We start from the raw sequence: 21840 nt of genomic DNA, 5'->3' as shown, positions 1-21840 counted from the left end.
TTTGTTGTTCAGTTGCCAATTTCTGATTATATACATATCATTTTAATGAAAAATTCAACATCCTTTTTAAACAAGCGTTTCTAAAAGAGCAGCTATTGCTTTTGAACTTCCTCTCTTTTCCTTTTTTCTTTACACATCCTTCGGTGGAGGCGCTAATGAGATATATTGAAGACTCAGAGTGGAAATTTTGGCGACTGTTTAAATCAGATTGGTCATCTTAATGGGCCTTAAATCATCTGGATAAATGCAGGTTTTACTCGTGTTGGTTAAGGTTGAATTTGAATGTTTCATTTGGCATAATCATTAAGATAACTCACTGCTTGACTAAATTTTTCATTTTTCAGCTGGGTGTTTGATAGTAGTAGACATGACCACACAGAGCGCTGACTAACTATAGTAAGAAGCATAGAGAAAGGTGAACAGATAAATTAATGCCTATGTAACTAAGGGTTTTGTATTAGAAAAGAGTGGTATTACAATTTCATAGATTTTCATTGGACTAGTAGGGATTTTGTGTCTAAATACGTCACTGGTTTTATCTGATATCGTGATCAGTAAAGCTCATCCTTTTTACCTGCATAATTTCATGTACATTTCACTGTCATTTCATGTACATTTAGTATCCTCTGATTTTGCTGTAATGCTCTAAATAGAGCACGGAAAGGGTTTCACTGTACTGTGATGAAGTCTGATTTCACTGTACTGTGATGTACTCTGATTGAGTAAGGTCTATATGTGGGGTTTCTTTTTATTTATTTTTTATAAACTAATTGTTTAAACATTCAAACCAACCCTCAATCTTGTGAAAATTCTCCATATATGGAGTCTGTTAAAAAGGCTTTAATGAGATTATTAGAAAATGTTAACTTCTCATAAAAAATTCAAAACACTAAGCAGTTGTGCTTTATATCTGGGAACAGGTGAAGGAAGATAAGGGAATTGTGTGTGTGTGTGTGTGTGTGTGTGTGTGTTTATACGAGATACAATATATTTCAGGCATCCTTTTGGTATCAACCATCTGTCATTAGGAAAATATTTCAGTATACACAGTTGACTTCTGGCTGGTAGAAGACATGAAAAGGTTTAGCATGAATCTGAACTGAAAATCATGACATCATTACTTCCTTTATTTGAAAATATTTTTGCATGCACATAGATTTTGTGTCACCTTAAATCAAACGTTAGCTTTCTGTAATCTTTGTATTTCTTCTAGCATCAATTTTTAAAAGACTACTAAGAGCTAAATCCATTAAGAAATGTGGAAATCATATACTGGCAGCACTATTGTTGAAAAAATACTATGGAAAAGCTATTGTATGCTAAATAGAAGCAAAACTTTTCTCTGTTATGAATATCTTCTCTTTTACTTTAAGCAACTTTTTCTCATGTAATTCCTTAATACATACTTAGGTATTTTCCAAAGAGTGGAAAACAGATTTTCTAGGAGCTGTCTCCATATAGTGTGTAAACTTAAGCATGGACTCCAAATGTTTAAATAAGGGCTATACTTTAACTCCTTTTATATTTCTTTTATGTGTAAACTAAGGTGCACCGTCCTTACTTCTAAATTATATTCAGAGGGATTTACAAGGAAACATACAAGATAACATTTTATTGATATAATTTAAATATAAATTTTAATTTTCAATTTATTTAATATCAATTCAAGTTGGATTTGCATGAAATTAATGCACAATTGACTAGGATGAAATAAGAGTAGAGTGATATTAATCCTCTTTACGAATTGATTTTTAATTTTTTAAAAAATATATTTATTTAATTACTTATTTTTGGCTGTGTTGGGTCTTCGTTGCTGCGCGGGGGCTTTCTCTATTTGAGGTGAGTGGGGGGCCACTCTTCGATGCGGTGCGCGGGCTTCTCATTGCGCTGGCTTCTCTTGTTGGGGAGCACGGGCTCTAGGCGCATGGGCTTCAGTAGTTGTGGCACGTGGGCTCAGTAGTTGTGGCGCACGGGCGTAGTTGCTCCTCGGCATGTGGGATCTTCCTGGCCCAGGGCTGGAACCCGTGTCCCCTGCACTGGCAGGCAGGCTCTTAACCACTGCACCACCAGGGAAGTCCAAGAATTGATTTTTAATGGAAACTGTGTTCAGGTTTTTATAATGGCTAGCAAGAGATGCAGAGAAGTACTAGAGGTTTTGATTTTCTGCTTAGGGGTGCTTTAGCACTAATTTGATAAAGGAGATAAAATCCTTTGGAATAGAGCTTCAGGTAAGACAAGTTAGTGGCTTCTGTGGTTCATTATTTTACCTAGTGCATAACTTTAATACTGAAGAGTCCGGGGTCAAAGTGTTAAACAACAAAAGCCCTTTTCTCACACAGTTCTTTGCAAGTGGGGCAAAGTAGATCTTCTCAGCAGCCTTCTCCTGGTGTGACGAAAACAGCCTCTTTTGTTAAAACAACCTCAGACTCATCTGGTGGAGAGAGGAGTATATTACCTAGTTCTGGCGACTTCACTCATCTACCTTTTCTTTCTACTGAGTCCGCAGAGTTGCCTCACTATACCTGCTAAAGCACAGGCCGACTCAAGGAAACAACTCTTCCCTGAACTCTGAGGTGCTTCACTCACCTTAGTCACTTCACTGGTTGATAATACCTGCATTGAAGGGCTGCTGGAAAAGTTAAAAAGATATATACAAGACACTGCTTTAAATGAATGACAATATATATTTTAAAATTACTATTAATACGCTTTTTATAAACAACCAATACATGCTAGGGGAAAGTTGCATCTCTTACTGGATCTGAAACCCCTGACCTGTGAATTCACTGCTGTGGCTCCCAGAGTGTCTGTTGTCCCTGTCATTTGTCCCCCTCCTCTGAATGGACAGGTTTGGGATTTAGGGTATCTCACCCCTCTTTTGCTCCAGCCTCTAGACTTTCTGGCAGTCATGTTCCCTGAATGAATCTCATCAGCCCCAGTGTCTCTGAAACCTCCATCTACTGAATGGCCTGTTTCTGCCCCAGTTATTTCTTGCAGAGCAGAAACATATGGGTCCCTAGCTAATGAAGTACTGGTGTCTGATCCTGTCTACCCGTAACTAGTGCCAGGCCTCCTTGGCTCAGGCATACTCAGTATTCTCATCTGTAAATGGGAATGATACTGCTTGCTGCACATGAGGCAGTGAGGGTCAGTGAGGCAGTGTATGTTGGTACATAGCATAGTGGCTAAACAGTAAAAGCTCGCCAAGTGGCATGTGTCATCATTAGCAGCAGCATCCTATAATCTATCTAGAAATAACCTATTTATCATCTCTGCGTTCCTTACTTTCCAGCTCCTGTCAAGACATCTCCCTCCCATTCACTTTTAGCTTCTGGTCTGAGATAATCATGTTGATCAGGTGATGGATTTCTCTATAGTGAGTAACATAGAGAATAATCTCAGATTTTATGTATTACCTGGTTCCCTATTACTAGGGTACAAGTGAGTTTATTAGCCTTTAGTTGAATCACACCAAAGCCAGGTATTATCTGAACAGAATTATGCCTGTATGGGGTTTAGGAGTCCTGGGGCAGTCTGGAAGTTTGTTTTGTTTTGTTTTTCTTTTAACTCTAGAGCTTATCTTAGTAAATTCACTGTTAATTTTCATTGGTAGTTTAATTGTGTAAGTTGCCTTTAATTCTCTTCTACACTTAATTGCTTTTTGTGTCCAGTCTTCTTATCTTGTATGCAGGCTATACACATCCTTGTTATGTTCACGGGCTGACATGAGCTTTAAAAAAGAACTCTGCAATCTCTAGGTAAATGATACTGTCTTAGATGTAAGATATCATTCTGTTAGAAAATTCCATGAAACATCTTGCTCTAAGGGGTTTGATCGTGCTGATGATCAAATTATGCCCTCTAAGTACACAGTGTTGCGGCGTTTCAGGAGAATAAAGTTTGGGCTTATTTGTTCTCTTTCAGAAGCTGTCTCAAGTACCTTTAATGAGTTGTGGGGAGTAGCAGTGATAAAAGACCGACATTGAAAGCGTATATCAGAAGATATTATCATGTCTATTTCATAATATTGGGGCTGTAGCCTATTAATAATAATCATATTTGTATTAGGTAAAAATGGTTTATGCAGCTGATTGGTGTTTAATTTACATTAAGATATGTTCAGAGTATTTCATAACAAATACTCTACTACTTTTACAAATGCCTCAAAAAGGTTGTGATGATGGTTGTTATAAAAATTCATATTTTTAATTTTTTATATATATCCTTATTGAACAGTTATTTCCAAAAAAATCAATCTGCTAAAGTCATTGAAACCTGGTTTATAAGTAAAGGTTTTGAAATTTTAAAGCTGAAGTGAAATCTGGTTGTCTCTTTTTATTTGTGTGTGAATTTTTTTGTTGCTAGTGGTAACTATAGAGAATTTTTTTTCAAATAGCACCCTTTTAATAACAATGGTCTCCCCAAATATACTGTGGCATAGCTTTAAACTTTATTAAGTCTGTCTTGGACTCCCCCTTCCTCTCCCTGAGTAAATGGAAGAAAAGTTTGGCAGGCTCCATGCTGTGCACTTGATTGATGTCCAGAACATCTGAAGGACTTTTGTGTCCTGCCTGCTCTCCATGAGTGCATAATGTGTGAATACTTAAAGGAGGTCAGCCCTTATCACATGTAATCTAGGCCTGAGAGCAGATCAACAGTGACAATCATATTCCGTAAGTAAGAACACAAATCATCCTCTACATGCTTTAGACAAGTTGTGGGATATTTTTTCTCTCTTTTTACCCCTTCCCGCTCATGGGGGACCTTGGCAGAGCAACGAAAGCAGAAAGAAGACGTGCTCGGAATAATGTGTCACTCCTTGGAGGGAGGAAGGGATTGTTTATTTGTAATGATGTGATGGTCTTTCACTGTGCAGCTGAAGGGAGCTTGGGCTGTTAATGACTAGTGATGTGGAAGATTGCAGAGCAGAACGGGGTGGGGAGGCAGGAGGCAGCCCGAAAGCAGCCTGAAGTTGTGGCATTTGTAAACTCCAAGTCAGGAATAAAGCTTTTTGTACACTTGAGTTCTGTTGTTTATTTTTTCTCCGGTAATGGAGTAACTTTTTATATCGTTATGTAAGTCTATAGCTGAAAATGAGAACAGCAAAATGGATTAACCAGTACAATTCTGAACACACTTTTCTATTCTTTGCACAACTAGTATGAAAGTTTGAAAACTGTTTTACTGCAAAACTCTATAGGATGGTAGGGACCTAAAATGCTATATATAGCTTCTAATAGGAACAAGGAAATAACAGTTGTTTTTATGTGCCTGTGTTTGAACAGAAGTTTAATTTAAAAGCAAATGTTGTTCCAAACAGTATTAGCAGAAATCTTCAAGTATTAACGAAAATAGCACTCACCTTATTTTTCTCATGAAGACTATTAAGGATATTGTTGCATTTTCTTATATAAAAGGAAGATATTCTTCACCTTATCTCAGAAACTTTACTGGTTTCTTTTGACATGTAATCAGCTTCAAGAAGTAGTTGCAGTCATTTCACACAATGGAAACTGTGCAGACGCCCCCCTCCAGAAACCAAGGCATTGCTTCCTATGTAGGTAGGATAAAACCAAAATCAAGTTAAGAGCTGTAAGGCCCTTCCTTCCCAACGTCTCCCAGTCTGCTTTTCCAGCCCAGTTTCTCTGCTTTCCAGGCATATCCGGTATCTCATGTTCTCTGCAAACATTGCTCTTTTTCTTGCTCATAAATATCTGTACTGTCTGTTCTCTTTGCTTGGGATTCCTTTGCCCTCTCTTCACCCAGTAATTCCTACTTATCTTTGAAGAGCTAGTTCAAATGCCTCTTCCCTGCAAGTCCAATCCCCATCCCCGGCCAGAATTAATCTTTGTTTATGCACTGTACTTTCCACATTCCCTCAGCATAGCAGGCCGTCACTGTATTGCACTGTCATTATTTGATTATATGTTTGTCTTCACCCATTACAGGGTAGGTTTTGTCCTAAAGGCAGGTACTGTTTAATATTCTCGTATCCCATTCACTAGACACAGTCCCCCAAATACAGTTTAAAAAGCTGTATATATACATAAAATCATATATGTATGTATATATGGAGGGTTCTGTGTGGAAATAAGTCACAAATCGAAGTTGTTAAAAAGGTAGTCTCATACTTTAAAACTGTTTCATATATTTCTGCTTCAATTACATGATAATTTAATAAATGAAATAAAAATAAAGTTATTAAATCAATATTTGTCTTTCCGGGTGTAATATGAATTCTAAAAATGTGTCCTTTTTTTAGTGATCACATTATTTATGACAGGAACAATTTGGCAAATGTTACATTAAAGAAGATTATTGTTAATAAGGGTTTTTTGGTTAAGAGGCAGAAGAGTGATTAGTGAGAGTTGTCAGGAAATTGACCATTTTCTGATGTCCTCCTATGTTCTGGGCACTGTATTCAGTAGTTTTTGTTCATTTACTTGTCTAATCCGTATAACAATTTTAACAGTTAGGTAATGAGCAGATTATAGACCAGAGAGTTTAAATAATTTGCTCAAGATTATACAGATAGCACAAAGAGTCTCTCTCTACTCTACAACATGGACTCCGTAAACCTAGAATGAGTAGGTCTGTGTAAGAATTCTACAAATGATATATAGCAATGGCATGTCGTACTCATATTGGTAGTATATCTGTAGTCTCTCTTTTCTCTTTCCTTGCCCCTCTCACGTGTATATATTCAAATTGTGACCTTTCTTTTAATACTCTCAGAACTTTCTTTGAAGCCTCATTTGGTGTGGACTTTAAGGTGAGTGCGCTAAATCATACGCAAATCTGGATTTTTTTTTTTTTTTTTTGCTAAGTCAGATTTCTGATCTACATTATAAGATTTTTTTAAAGATCTTTTGAGCCTATTTGTCTGGAATCTAATTATGCATTTTATAGAACATCTCCTTCATCGTTGGCACCCAGCATATGTTAAACAATAAAGGCTAAATGAAGGGAATTAATAGGGTTACCTCTTGAATTTCGTAGTAGTATAAGTGAGAAAAAGAAATCTGTATTACCAAAAAGTTTGACTAAGTGGAAACCTCTCCTCACACTTCTATCAATAATTTTGACTTCTACTCACATAGTTGGAAGTTTAGGTTCAGAGACTCATCGTATATTCTGAAATCGTAAACCTTTTTTTAAAAAAAATTCATTAAGCCAGTCCATGCTCAAAAGCCTTTTAGTTATTTATATAATATAGCCTAAACGTTGTAACCTGCATTCGGAGTCCAGCACAATCTGGTTCCACTCTGTCTAGCTTTCTCTCCAGCCATTTACTAATAGGTGCTGTCTGCTCCAGTAAGATTCTTCTTCTCATGCTATTGCACAAATGAAATATTTAATCCTACCTCTAGTCCTTGCTCACAGAATTTCCTCTCTTTTCATCTCCTCTATCTCTGTATAAATTCATTTCATATTTTAGCATTCAGCTCTGCCTCCAATTATTGGCCCAGTCTAATCCATCCCTTACTCCGATTTTCTGTCTTTATTCCAATTGAAGACACTTCATCTTAAAATAGGTTATGTTTTTTTACTTAGTTCTCTATTACATGTATATTACTTTTTCTGTGGTATTGTAAACTTCTTGAGTGCATTTACTTCAGCTAGCACACAGTACAAAATTAGAAATAGTTGCTCATGTGGATTGCTTTGAACTGAATTAGGATTCTGGGGAGAGAGAAACTCTTCTCTCTCTATGCTTTGAACCACTTACGGATGCCCATATTGGGGAAATACGAGCAGTGGAAGCTGCCCCACATTTTAGCCATTCACCGTTCGTGCTGGAGCTCAAGGCTAGGCTCCAGATTGGCAGTGGAACCATGTTGTGATGTGGCCCTGAGCCGAACTTAGAAGGTTTGAACAAGAGATTGAAGCAGTAGAGCTTGAGTCTTGTCTGCGGTTCACTTATGTTGCCCCTCTGCTCCTGATCACTCATTCATTTTCGTGTGCCTCAGTTTCCCTTCTTAGCGAAAGACTACCTCATTACCACCCCCAACTTACATTTTCCTGACAAGTAAGTTTCATGGATTCTGTGAAATGCAAAATGTGTGGTTTAAACTTAGGATATTCCAAAATTTTCTATGTGATTAAAAATACTATATTTCGGGCTTCCCTGGTGGCGCAGTGGTTGAGAGTCTGCCTGCCAATGCAGGGGACACGGGTTCGAGCCCTGGTCTGGGAGGATCCCACATGCCGCGGAGCAGCTGGGCCCGTGAGCCACAATTGCTGAGCCTGCGCGTCTGGAGCCTGTGCTCCACAACAAGAGAGGCCGCAATAATGAGAGGCCCACGCACCGCGATGAAGAGTGGCCCCCGCTCGCCGCAACTAGAGAAAGCCCTCGCACAGAAACGAAGACCCAACACAGCCATAAATAAATAAATAAATAAAATTAAAAAAATAAAAAAGTTACTTGAAATTAAAAAAAAAAAATACTATATTTCTGTTAAATTCCATCTCATGAAACTGAGTTGAGGGTGTTGGATTGATAGTGGTAGTTGTTAAATCCTAAAAAGCAGTTGTTGAACTACTCTAAGCTGGAGAACAGATTTTTTTTTTTTTTTTTTTTTTTTAATTTTATGGCTGTGTTGGGTCTTCGTTTCTGTGCGAGGGCTTTCTCTAGTTGCGGCGAGCGGGGGCCACTCTTCATCACGGTGCGCGGGCCTCTCACTGTCGCGGCCTCTCTTGTAGCGGAGCACGGGCTCCAGACGCGCAGGCTCAGTAGTTGTGGCTCACGGGCCTAGTTGCTCCGCGGCATGTGGGATCCTCCCAGACCAGGGCTCGAACCCGTGTCCCCTGCATTGGCAGGCGGATTCTCAACCCCGGAGCCACCAGGGAAGCCCCTGGAGAACAGATTTGAATGCCATCTATGAGGGTAGTGCTGTGAGGTGCTGGTGTGTGTGTGGAGGGGTAGTGGTGTCTCTTAAAAAGGAGACGAGAGCAGAGATTTTTTTTCCAAGAAAATAATTCTTAAAATTTCAAGTAAACACATTCTCATGCTACCTTAGATATAACCACTGAACTATGTCTCTGCTCTCATATTCATAAATCCTTTATCATGCAAATGGATTCGGTTTAATAAGTACTTCTGTTTGTATCTGTCTGTGGTGTTAGTGTAGTTTCTACACACACTGACAATTCATTTATATTTCTTGCTGTTTTTTATTATCGATAGTTCCCAGAGTAAAACAAATAGCCATTTAAAATGTTCTTTAGTACTGAAAACGGTCACTCAGAATCTCATGGAAAATTAAAATATTACAAAATGTTCATAGTTTACAGTGAGGCACAATTATAATTAACATCTAAAAAAAGTGAATAACTTACCTTGGTTTTATTCACATAATAAAATTGGTTCAGTTCACAGAATTTTTTTTTTCTATATAGGAAACTTCATACTATAGTCATTTCAAATTAATTAATTTAAGTGAGTAGCCTAACTGAAATATTTCAACTTGAAATATTCATTAAGGATGGCTTTTACAAGTGACCCTTTTTTGTATCTGTGCATTTGATTCAAAGGCATTTGCCTCATTATTTAAATGTTGAGGTCATGTGAGAAAATGCCATAACACTTGGATGTGTTGCAGTATTTCTATCATTTTATCAAAGAAAAAAAATTTATTTCTCCTTGTCTGTCTACAATTCCCACGGAATTACAATCCTTAGCAGAGAATAAAAACCTTAGCAGGAAAAATAAGTAATTGCATGTCAGCAAAGCATAGGTGTGTGTCGCTCTGGAATCTCTCCACGGCTGCCCGGGAGGTGCGGGGACTTTGGCGTGGCCAGTACCGAGCAAAGTCCCGCCTGTGCTGGCCCTTGTGTGGGCAGCTGGGTCAGGCTCCTTTCTTAAGAAAACAGTCTGGCTCGGGGTCCTCACCGCCCTTTGTTGTTCTCCCCACGAGGTGATCAGTTGAAGTCTCCGTGGTGACAGAACCAGTTTGTAACAGGCTTGTCTTTCACGGTCCCGTCTAGGGCTTGCTGCAGGCTTTGCCGGAAGCTCTGACAAGAGTGGCAGCAGAGGAGTCTCAGTTGAAAGAAGGAAAGGCAAGAAACAGGAGGCTTAAACAGGCGGGTCACATTGACGACTCTCCTGCTGCAATGGGTTGGCTGGACGAACTAAACTGGCAGCTCCACATTGCCTTGCTTATTCTTCTGTCTATGCACACGAGGGGTAAGAAGACCAGTGCCCCACAGTACGGTGCTGACAGGGGGCTCCGTTAATGGCTGCTTTCGTGGTTTTTATCACAGAAGGGAAAGTTCAGGGCAGAAGTTCAGTGGCTAAACATTTCCAAGCCCCATCCTCCAACTGCTCTGTGATTTTACTACTTTCTGTGTCATGGCAACGCTTTCTCCATAGTGTGTTAGAATAGTTTTAAAAGGGATGCAAAGTTTCTGTTTTCTCTAGCAATTAAGAATTAAGTGCAATCTAGTTTGGAACTTTGAGTATGAAGTTGATTGTCAACATACGGTGACAGTTTATATGTGAAGAATTTAAGAAAACAAAAATCCTAATAAACTTGTTTTGATCATTTTAGTTTGAATACTGTTAGATTTTTTATAGGTTAGCTAATTAACTTTGAAGTTCATTGTTATTTTTATATGGATGCCTTGAGTAAATCTGTAGTTTTATAATGGCAATAATTGTAATTTGTGAATATGTCAGACGTTTATCCATATTTAAGAACAGGGGCTTGCTTAGTGATCATTTTGTCCAGAAGAATTATTCTTGTATAAAGTTGACTAAAGGATGGCAATTAAAAAAAAATTATTTTAACTAAAAGAGTAATTATAAAAGTAGGTGAACTATTTTCAAGTTAGAAGAAAGATAACTTAATGAATAGGAAACAGTTATCTGTGTTAGTGATTTGCAACAAGGGAGTCACAAGGTTGGAAATAAGGAAATAGTGGCTTTATAAAATTAAGCCAGGTGGCAAGGGAATATGTATGAGATCAAAATGCATTTACCGTTCACCCTCATATACCTGTGAATGCATTTTATAGAACCAATTTGGCAATACTATTTATTTGGAAGCATGTATTACCAACTGGCATGTACTTTGATTGGCACTTAAAGATGAATGTTTTCACAATCTCAGAGTATTCCATGACACTATTTAGGTATTATATTTTGTGGCTTGGCTTCATGAAAAGTGCTTTTAATTTCTGGTATAGATAAGTGTAACTCAAAAGGAGTTTTGTGTATTGATGTGAAGGAACAACATGTAGTTCATTTACTTGGTTTGCTAGTTTGGTTTCCAAAAATTGTTATAATCTGGTACCTTCTAGAAGAGCTAGAAAGACCTCAGGGAAACTTTCTTAAGAATGTTCCAGGAAACTCAAACATGATATATATGAGGTGAAATTCTTATTCCTCTAACCACGCTACTACTATTTCTTGATTGCCTAAGGGTAATTTTTCATTCTCTTTTAGCATTTTCCTTGAAACATATGAATACCTGAATTAATTATTGAGTTATGTCAGTCAAAAGTGAAAAGGCTGTATGTTACAGACTGAATCTTTGAATCATAAATGGATGGTAGGATTAAATTACACCTTAAAATAGTATTGTGTAGTTGGTTTACTTTTCCAGTGAGAAGGTTGAAGCCCGGAGACATTCCCTGCTTTCTTCTACCAAGCGTAACCTTTTTAACTACCTGTCCAGAGCCCTTTCACGTGAGTGCCTGTGTGCGTCTGTGTGTGTCTACCCGTTTATTCTGTAGCATAGTGATTAAGAGTATGAACTCCAGACCCAGGATGCCTGAGTTTGAATCTTAGCTCTACCACTTACTAGACGTGTAAACTCAAATGAGGTGTCTTATAGGTGCCTTGATTTTCTCAACTGTGAAATAGGCATAATAATAATAATAACTAACCATAGGAATGATTTGATTATTAAATGAGTACACATAAAGCATTTAGAATAGTAACTGGTGCATAGTATTGTCTGAGCTTTTGCTATTAGTATCATTAGTAATAATGTTAATGTCTGCAGGAATAGGAGACAATCAATCTGGAAGTGTAAACTGAGACAAGATTTTAAAAGAATCCCATAGCTCATCTTAGTGTGATTAACATACTGAATCCCAATTTATATTCCCAGCTTTGTCACTAGTGAAATTTTAACTTTTTTTTTTTTTTGAGGAACTTCTCTACCTGTAGCCTTATAAAAATAAGTTTCATGTTTGTTTGTTTGTTTTTTATTTTGCCTGGATGAAAACAGAATGTGCTGTAGACAGGAACTATGAGCTCAGCCAAGACTAAGCAGCTTTGACTATAGAAGTTAAATATTCATTGACAACTTGTAACGCTTTATGATGATTAATTCTGCATGTACTTCAGTGAGAATGATTATCACAAAGATAGGTGAATATGAAGCACAGACAAAGGAAGGGGTCATGACTTCTTAAGTGAATGGCAAAGCCAAGATTAATGTTCTGAGACCTTAAATACTCATTTAAAGTAAATGCGTTGCAGAATGACAACTTGAGACATTTGGAGAGTGTGTGCTTCAGGCTAATACAAATATTTAGTTATTTAAGTATATGGAAACCTAAAAGTTCTATATGGAAGGAATATGTACAATATTCCAATTCTACTTTAAATGGTACAAAGCTCTGCAAAGTCACAATAAGTGGAAAGGAGAACGCTTCACACGTGGAACAGAGTAGCTAGGGCGGCCTGGGCGGGGCGGGGCAGGGGTGTGGGGGGGTGATTCATCAGCCTAAATCTTATCATTGCTTATATCTTATCTTCAGTGTTTTACTTGAAAAGACACAGGCTTAGAAAAAAGGAAGCAAGGGTACATCTTGGTAGGTTTTGAACTTTGTGTTTTTTATATTGGCACATTGTGGTTGCTTCAGGAATGCATTTTTTAAAACTCGGGATCGTGAAATGTGGAATTGCCTTCTTCTAAAAGTGAAAATATGACCTGTAATGGTGAAAATCTGTAGTATTCACTTCTACTTGAAATGTAGTATTTTAAAGATTGAGCTATTGATACTACCTTGCCCCTTTATTCTCAAAACACAGTGGAGAATTACAGGCAATACTAATGAATATAGTGCAATGTGTAAACAGTACTGAGGCATCATTTTGGTCACTACCATTCTTCTTAAGTTCTGCCAAAGGAATTTAGTGAGGATATAAAGGTGATAGATTGACAGACCTAAAAACTAAAGGACTCTTTCTGTTTGTTGTTCTAACACATTGGTGGCAACAATGTGCCCTTCCTGACATGGATGGGCCTCATGTTCTGGCATTTAAAAGGGTGAGATTTTTATTTAGCTCCTTGTTAAATGTATGTGTGAAAATTTCCACAGCACCTTGCCCTACTGTAAAATCATGGTAATAGATTATTACAGCAATTAGAGTAAAATAAAAATTGGCAGCCAACTTTTGTTCTTTAGGAGTAATTCTGTATCAACAAAGAGTTCCCGGAAGAAAAGGCAAGATAGGAAGTAGGAATTAGCTCTTTTGGAATACAGGAAAATCCCTAAACCCAATGAACAAAAGCAGGTCCCAGTCTCCATGGCCCCTGCAGTTTTATGTAACCCAGATTTTATATCCTGCTTCTTCATTGCCAGGTCATATTCCATAGGTTTCCTATTGTAATATTTGTATTTGATCTGGTTGACACTAATTTACAATTTTTAAAAAATTTGTTATTAAGTATTTTCAGTAGAATTAAGGCAGATAGGAAATGCAGTAACAGGAGAATAACAAACATGGCTGTGAATGTGTAGTTTCAAAATTAAAATGGTGATATTGCTCTAGGGTGTCAATTTTTGGTAATTGTTTTAAAAATTTTATTTATTTATTATATTTATTTTTGGCTGCATTGGGTCTCCATTGCTGTGCGCGGGCTTTCTCTAGTTGAGGCGAGCGGGGGCTACTCCTCGTTGCGGTGCGCGGGCTTCTCATTGCGGTGGCTTCTTTGTTGCGGAGCACGGGCTCTCGGTGCGCGGGCTTCGGTAGTTGTGGCTCACGGGCTTAGTTGCTCTGCGGCATGTGGGATCTTCCCGGACCAGGGCTTGAACCTGTGTCCCCTGCGTTGGCAGGCGGATTCTTAACCACTGTGCCACCAGGGAAGACCTTTGGTAATATTTTTAAGTGGAAAATGATCCTCGTTACCATATGGCAAAATATAGTGAAAATCAACTGTTAGACCGACACAGCTGTTAAATGCATAAATGTGGTTCTGTGTTTAACATGTTTTCTACTACAGCTATTATGTGACACTTCCAACAGTTAATCTCCGGCTGTTAATTGGCAGTAACTGTGCATTGTGGTGAGCATCACAGATGTAAGAAATTTGATCTGTGGTAATTTATCTGGAAGGAAAGTGGCTAAATTATAGTTCTCAACTTAAATTCTGCAGAGTAGATTGGATAAGAGACATTCACATAACTATTGAGTGCAAACTCACATTATTTGGTTTTGCCTTTTGTTATGAGAAGTTATCCTCTTTAAATATGTAGTGGTGGCAACCATGTATGTAAGGCATACATATCTCTCAATATCTGTGCATAGATAATTTAATCTTTAAATTACAAATACTTGAAGGCTTCTGGAAGAATCATAGTATTAGAAAGATCAGAGTAATTCACATTCGTTTTTGTTTTTGTTTTTTTTGGTCTATGAGTCAGTTGAATCTGAAATAACATTTTACAACTCTTCTATTGACTTAGAACTGCCAGGAACAAATTTGTGAATATGTTTTTTCCCCTAACTTTCCGAATGTGGATTTATTTTTAGAACTCATACAGGACATTGGGCAAATCTTTAAGACAAAGTACCGACAATTAAAATCAGCTAAATTGTCTATCAAGCTTTCATATGCTACATTTTAGGTTCAGATGGATCCTTTTGGTCTTGATTATTATACTCTCTTCCATCTGTAAAATAGTTACCCTGCCCATTGTAATCGATGTGCGTGTGTGTGGTGTGTGTGTGGAACTATTCATATTAAAATATCTACCTACGATTTTGTGGCTATGAGCTCAGAATAACCTCGTTCTTATTTCTAGACCTCAGAACTTTTCCTGTAACACTGGAGAATCTGGGGCTTTTGGATTAACTGATTTCTTGCTTGATGTCATCTCTGTCGCATTCCTTCCATAATTAGTTAACTTCCATATTAATTCATAATGTGTATAAAATCACATTGTTAGTATTGATATTTTGATATTTTGGGCAAAAGAACAGAAACTTAAGTAGAGGAAGAAGTCAAATGAAGACATAAAGAAAAGCTGAAGGAAACACAGGCCTTGTGGGACCCGGAAGACATTCCCTTCTTCTTCCCTCTGGGTGTCTTTTCCCATTTTTCTGTTTGAAGGTCTTTAGCAGACACTCCTTGCATTGTAAAATCCAGACCTTTCTACGGCCTTCCAGGCTTGGCATCAGCGAGGCCCTGGCTCCTCTGCAGCTCACCTCACTGCTCAGCGGTTATCAAGCCTTTCCTGTCCAGAATGATCCAAACTCCTCTCTCCTCAGGTGTTTCACACATGCTGTTTCCACAGCCTGGAAAGTTCTTTGCTTTTCTACTCTGCTTATCCATTTGCTTAAACGTCACCAAGTTAACTTTTCCTTAACAATCCAGATTAAATGAGATCCCCTTCATATAATCCCTCATTGTTAAGTTTTATTTCTCTTGTATGGTACATATCATGATGTATCATTATACATGTCACTCTCCTGCTGGAAGCTCACCTTCTTAGAGGAAAGACCACCTCCGTTCTATTTATTGCTGAATCCCCAGTGCATAGTACAATACTTGGCGTATAGAGGAGTCCTACCTCCTTAGACATACTCACTATTTTGCACACGACCCAAAGTAGTGTCTGCATTTCCTGATATTCCAAGACCTCTTTTGCTTAGCTCTCCAGAGTTAACTGATAAATGTTTCACTGTTTCTTATTTTTAACTTTCTGGAGAGAGAATTTGATTGACTGCTGACCCTAACAATGATGGAATGTAATGCAGGTGGGATGTGTAGTCACTCAATACCAAGATGGCCACCAGACAATAACAGATACAGTGGGCAGTGGAAGTTTTTTCTAGAAGAGGTTTTGGGTTAGGTTGATAATCAAAAATGTCTAATATAGCTGCTACTGTCATTAATAATAGCAATATGAATACTTCTAGTATTCCTTTGTTTATAATGAATTCCTGTTGGCTACTAAGTGACTTATTAGCTATATGTGTAGAAAAATTATAAAAAACACTTTATTTTTACGTGAACTTTGGTATCCAGGAAATGTTACTACCAAAATTATGGTAATATATTTCTGTAGTTTCTATAGAATTATTTTAATAGTAAATGAAGGGGTATTTTTTTTTTTTTTTTTTTTTTTTTGCTCTTTAAAAAAAAGATGCTGAAGAAATTCAAGATGTCAAGGTGGTGGCAAAAAATAACATATGAAACAAGTAGTGTACTCTCTTGGCAGACTTTAGTTTTGTCATATTGTTACATACAACTTTTACTCCTTTATTGAAACAGTAGTTGCAAACCTTATGTCTCACAAAGAACATCTCATAAATTTTGCATTATGATCCCTAAAAGGCCACAAGTTTGTGGCTAGCAGTATACATCTTTCATTTGATCAAATTCTGGGAACTTGAGTGTCTGAAACTATGCTTTTGATCCCTTTTGGAGTCCAGAGGAGAATGAACGTACATATCGAATTCACTTTTTAGAAACCTCTTGAGTACACGCAGAAAACTGGCTTTGGTGCACAGGTTTTTACTGCCTGACAGTATCCTGTGGTCATAATGTGGGAACATAATGTCCCCATATTCGACTTGGTATCTTCACAATTTTAATGGGAGTTTTACAGGTAAGGAATCAGTTTTGCATCAATTTGGAACTTTTGTGATATGAGAACTGCATTGATAAGATATCAGCCAAGTGTGAGACAATTTAATATAATAAGGCATCTTAACATTTTTTATGGTTATTTCTGTTTTCCTTTAACTATAAACTATGCCAAGGCCAATAGTATACAGCGTCAGAAAATGTGAGGCCAGATTTGTTTTATAAACTTTGCATGAAATTATCTTTCTGTTGTTATGTTTGTAGAAATATTCATGATCAAACTATGTCTTTGCTAAAATGTTTACCTTTATTTTGGTTTCTCTAAAAGAAAACTAAGACAATATTTTTCAAATCTGAAAAAATAATAACCTGCCAGTTGTAATCGTGTGTACTTGAAATGATGATGCACTTTTTTATGGAGCTAAATCTCAGCTGAATGTTTGTCTTGGTTAGAGTTAATATGCTCAATTGCTTATTGCTTTTGAATTCCATTATGCTTTTCATGTTTCTGTTTTGAATAAAGAAAAAGGTTAATGTTGTAAGAGTAATATGCTATATTTGCCCATTAACTATTAGCTCATTTAAGTCAGGGAATGTGCAGCAGTTCATTGGAGAAATATTTGAGTGGCTCTGAGTTTAATTTAGGCTCTGAAATCAGCTGAGTTATTGAGAACTGTGCAGTGACCTGGAAAACAACAGAAAAAGTGTTTCATTGTGACATGGTAACAGAAGGGTAGATGCCACTTAATTGAGGTTCCTAAACAAATTGCCTTTTTACTTCCATACTTTCTCGTACATATCATACATACCCACACACATGTTTTTTATATGTATGTTTTCATAGGATTATGACAGTTTATTGAAATTGGAGAATATCACTAAATATTTCCTACTTAATTTCCTATGCCCTGGGTGAAAACATGTTCAAATTGGGGAATGGGTTTAAATGAAAAGGACCCTCATGCTAAATCACATGATTTTACAGACATAAGACATTCTTGGGCATTTTTGGAGATTGTTTTTGGACTGGATTTTAAAAATATACACTAAACAGTTAATTCATAACATGCATTTTAGTAGCTATTATGAATATTGTTAATCTATCCTACTTAACCTCTTATAGTGAAAAATATAAAAATTTTCTGTCTTTTTTTGTTAAATAACCTTAATGACAAACATCTTGCAAATTAGATTTTCATATATTTCATCTCTTTCTTATGCTCAATTTAATCTATCAAAGCCACACATTGTAGAAGACATCTGGTATTGAGCTTAAGCAGCTGGGTTTCATTTGTAAAGGTTTTGAGCAAATTTTGGTGCTTGCCAACAATAATATAGCCGTTGACCAGTGTGTTTTCTTTGTGGCAGCTTGGTGCACTGTGGCAGGAGAGACCAGAATTCAGGATCAGGTGATTTTCCGCCTCTTTCTGGCTTGACTGGAGGGACTTGAGGATTTTATGCAGATGTTCCTGTGAGCTGAGTGAGGGTTTGCTGCAATGGCTATTGAATGGGAATCAGTTGACGAGCAGTGAGTAATCAGCACTGATCGATCTGAGAAACACGGAGTCTGCAGTTTTCCTCACAGCATGGTTCCATGTATTTCCTACATCACAGTCACCATAGGTCATTTTAAAGATGCAGTTCCCTATACCCCATCCCAAATCTACTAAACCAAGTATTTGGGAGCTGAGCCCAGAAAGCTGCAGTTGATTAGGCTACCCCAAGGGATTTGGTACACACGGGATTAGAGTTAATAAATTTCAGTTCATTCTTTACCTGCAGACAGAACCTCTAACCCCCTTTTTCTGACCAAGAGAAGAACCTATTTTATTAATGGTATTTAAAAGGAATTGTCAGAATTTGTTTCAAAAGTAACTTACCCACATATCTGGTTTAGATGTCCTTTCATAAAATATTACATTAGTATGACCTGTTGTTTAATGAAACAGTTGTCCTAGCATTATTAAAATATTGCCACTAATGATAAAGAAGGGATCGTAAGTCTTAATTTACTTGGAACCATCCAAATCTGGAGTGAAGGATTCCTTGGAGAGTGAAACAAGAATGTGAATCCCAAATTTCCCGTCTCTTTCTCAGGTACATTAATTAAGTAATTTCTGTATCCAGCTTGTCATTGGACACCTGGTAGGCTCTTGGAAATCTTTTCAGAGTTGGGCTCTATCAGCTACCCTCAGAAAGCACCATACTGTTTGGATGCTCCTGAGCCCTGCACCCACCTCCAATTATATTCAACATGTTATTCCCAATGCAAGCAGTTTGTCTTTGTAGCTATATAGGCAGTTTTGGTGACTGTTCTGAAATAAACCAAGTCATAACTCTCTTCTTTGCTTCTGCTGGAAAAGTTCTATGCCAGAATTCTTACCTAGTTTGGTATTCTTGTTTTACTGGTTCTGAGTCCAGAATTGAGTTTTCCAGACAAACACTTATGAGTTCCAGGGCAATATGGAAACATACCCAGGGAATGTGTGGTTTGAAGAGAGGATTGCCTCTTTGGAAGTTAATAGGGTAGTGACTGTCTTTTGTTGAAATGTCATTAAATGGAAATGTACTTTTTACCTTATCTTGCTTTGGAAATTAGCACTCAGGATAGTCACTTTAGAAAGTTCCTGCATTCCCTCAGGAACTTGATTTAAAATAAACACACACACACACACAGTACTTAATGTAAGCAGGCAACAACCCCAGAAAATATAACATTAAAAGAGGGTAAGAGAAGGGGCAGTCTAAGTGCTTGAGATTGTCTTGTTTCATGATCCATGTCATGCATGGACTACATCTGAAGTTTTTTAAAGTTTCTGGAGGAAGCTCAGCAATGCAGCTGTCTCTAATGTACTGTGAACCTTGAAAAGGAATTTCCTTTCAAGTAAGAGCGGAAGTAGTTTGTGTGTAGGATGATGCAGTGGAGGGTTTTCTTCAACAGAAAATAAAGTGCCATTATATAAACAAACATCTACACAACCTAAAGTACGCCCAGTAAAAATAAATGCTACAGGCACCTACACTCCTATTTGAGCAAGACCCAGTTAATTTTAATGATCTGCTTGTGTTTTCTCATTTTCACAAGGGAGGAAACAGGGGCACACACTTGTTAGGTGACTTATCTAAAGCCTCACTATTACTAGTGGCAGAACCAGAACTTGGGATTCCAGAGTTTTTGTTCTTGTTCTTTGAAGAATTACATTTCAATTTGACTTGAGGATTGCTATAATATTTAGGCAGAATGTTTGGAAAGCCAGAGTCTTTACCACACGAACATTTTATTTAAGAGACAGATTACAAAAACACACGACCACCACCACCAGAAATAAATATTCCAGTGTATGAATAAGCTCAGAGCTGATAACTTTGCTTCGATTTTCCCATTTACTATAATACGTACTAGTTTGTTAAAAAGTACTGTATATTCAACCACATTTAGGCTGTCATAATTTAGTGCTCACGGGAATGCAACTTATATGCAGTTTCTTCTGAGCCACAGTACCTCACCATCTGAAGTGAGGAGAAGGCAAAATCAGGAACACAATTGAGTTATTTTCCAGGAAAAAAAATTACATCTTGCCTTGAAGAATGGAGCATCCTTCCCGTTTTTTCCTCTTCCTGTTTTCCTGCAAATGTTAATCTAAAGAGATTACTTGTAAAATATCCTGAGTAGCTGTGACTGCAAATGAGAAATGTGATATGCAGCTTTACACCCTACGAGTGAGTGCTCACACCTCTCCAAATTTATTTCTTAATGCTAATATTACAAGGTCATTGTTCCTTCCCATTGTAGGATATCACTTGTACAGGGATCCTGTAGATTTACACATTGTGTTTTATGGTTTTGAGAAGTTGCTGTAGAATATTTTAGAATAATTGATGAACTGTCTTTACCAGGTAAAATTTCTGTGCTGTTTATCCTAATTTTTCTACCTCTCCATTGACTATTTTTTTCAGTAACTGTGAATCCATGCTGTGATTTTGCAAACTGAGTGAGAATACTTGGTCCTTTGTTTTGGGGCTTTGTTTTGATTTTTGTATTTGCTTTTTAAGGAGTTTGAAATTTCTGCTGAGGATTTCATATCCCCTATTTGTACTTAAAAGATAAATGAGCAAAATTACCCATCCCCTCAAAAAAGTTCTATAATGTTTTACTTCTTAGTCTAGACTTTTTGTTTATTATTCCTGTGGCTTTCAGTGAATCATTACCTTATTATTTACAAAATAATCAAAATGGTCTAGGGGTTAAAAAGAAAGCAGCATTCTTATAGTTACATTAAATACTAGTCATCTAATAGACAATAACTGACATATTTTGTTTGTGATTTTATAATTCACAAATCTAAGGATACAAATGTCAGCATTGTTATCCTTTCACTTGTAAATGCCTGCATTTATAGATGTTAAGCACAGAACAAGTTAGGTATACTTGCTCTTCCAGATATAAAAACTTACTATGGTTTTACAGTTTAATAGCTATAGTAATTAAAATAGTGTGGTATGGCCTAGGGTAGCTATAGACTTATGGAACATGATAGAGAATCATATATATAAGGAAATAATGTGTCAGAGGGGACATTGGAGATCAGTGGGGAAAAGTGGACTGTTTGAAAACCTCACTTCTACCATGTATAAAAATCATCTCCAAGTATATCAGAAAGCTAAAGGTAAAATTCAAAAAGTGAAAGTGTTTAGAAGAAAATAATAATAGCTAATGTTCCATGTATTGTTCTAAACACTTTACTAACTCATTTAAATGCCACACAGCATGAGATAGGTGCTTTTATTCCCCCTATCCTATAAATGAGGAAGCAGGTTCAGAGAAGTTAAATAATTTGTTTCAGATTACAAAGTAATACATGATAGAATCTAGATTCAAATCAAGACAGCTTGGTTCTTGTGTCCCTTCCATTAGTAGCTATACAATACCACATCTCTTAGAGTAGAATGTTTGTATAGCTTAAAGTTAAAAAAAAGTTGCCAAAAACACAGATCATAAAGAAATTATTTT

At 37.1% G+C, this 21840-nt stretch overlaps 1 protein-coding gene across 4 annotated transcripts in view; it reads left to right on the top strand.

Annotated features, from left to right (window-relative positions):
* The window catches only part of BMPR1B (bone morphogenetic protein receptor type 1B), a 163255-nt gene that overhangs the window by 40107 nt on the left and 101308 nt on the right, over positions 1–21840 (top strand). For 2 of the 4 annotated variants that reach the window (XM_061191704.1, XM_061191707.1), the window contains exon 1: positions 10038–10186. The exons of the other annotated variants lie outside the window; for them this stretch is intronic. In XM_061191704.1, coding sequence (XP_061047687.1) covers positions 10114–10186 — 73 coding nt within the window. In that variant the 5' untranslated portion in view covers positions 10038–10113. Of the gene's footprint in view, positions 1–10037; positions 10187–21840 lie in introns of those variants that run through there. 4 annotated transcript variants of the gene reach the window in all.

This window comes from Eubalaena glacialis, chromosome 5 (assembly GCF_028564815.1).
Source record: "Eubalaena glacialis isolate mEubGla1 chromosome 5, mEubGla1.1.hap2.+ XY, whole genome shotgun sequence".
Taxonomy (NCBI): Eukaryota; Metazoa; Chordata; class Mammalia; order Artiodactyla; family Balaenidae; genus Eubalaena; species Eubalaena glacialis.
This window is presented reverse-complemented; position numbering and strand designations above follow the sequence as displayed.